General features: G+C 76.7%; 1 protein-coding gene across 1 annotated transcript in view; it reads left to right on the top strand.

Annotated features, from left to right (window-relative positions):
- SOX18 (SRY-box transcription factor 18) overlaps positions 1–369 on the top strand; it is a gene marked incomplete at its 5' end in the record, with an annotated part of 2124 nt that overhangs the window by 401 nt on the left and 1354 nt on the right. Inside the window, one exon of the mRNA XM_027767726.1 lies at positions 1–367. This exon is cut by the window's left edge and continues 401 nt beyond it. Coding sequence (XP_027623527.1) covers positions 1–367 — 367 coding nt within the window. The remainder of the gene's footprint in view (positions 368–369) is intronic.

Genomic DNA, 369 nt, shown 5'->3' with positions numbered 1-369 from the left:
GTACCGGCCGCGTCGCAAGAAGCAGGCGCGCGAGGCCCGGCGGCTGGAGCCTGGCCTCCTGCTCCCGGGCCTCGCACCCCCGCAGCAGGCGCCCGAGCCCTTGCCCGCGGCGCCCGGCTCAGCTCGCGCCTTCCGCGAGCTGCCCCCGCTTGGCCCCGAGTTTGACGGCCTGGGGTTGCCCACGCCTGAGCGCTCTCCTCTGGACGGCCTGGAGCCCGGCGAGGCTTCTTTCTTCCCGCCGCCCGCGGCGCCCGAGGACTGTGCGCTGCGGGCCTTCCGTGGTCCCTACGTGCCTGCAGAACTGCCCCGGGACCCTGGCGGCTGCTACGGGGCGCCCCTGACCGAGGCGCTCAGGACCGCGCCCCCAGC

The sequence above is a fragment of the Tupaia chinensis genome, unplaced genomic scaffold (assembly GCF_000334495.1).
Source record: "Tupaia chinensis unplaced genomic scaffold, TupChi_1.0 Scaffold144472_1, whole genome shotgun sequence".
Taxonomy (NCBI): Eukaryota; Metazoa; Chordata; class Mammalia; order Scandentia; family Tupaiidae; genus Tupaia; species Tupaia belangeri.
This window is presented reverse-complemented; position numbering and strand designations above follow the sequence as displayed.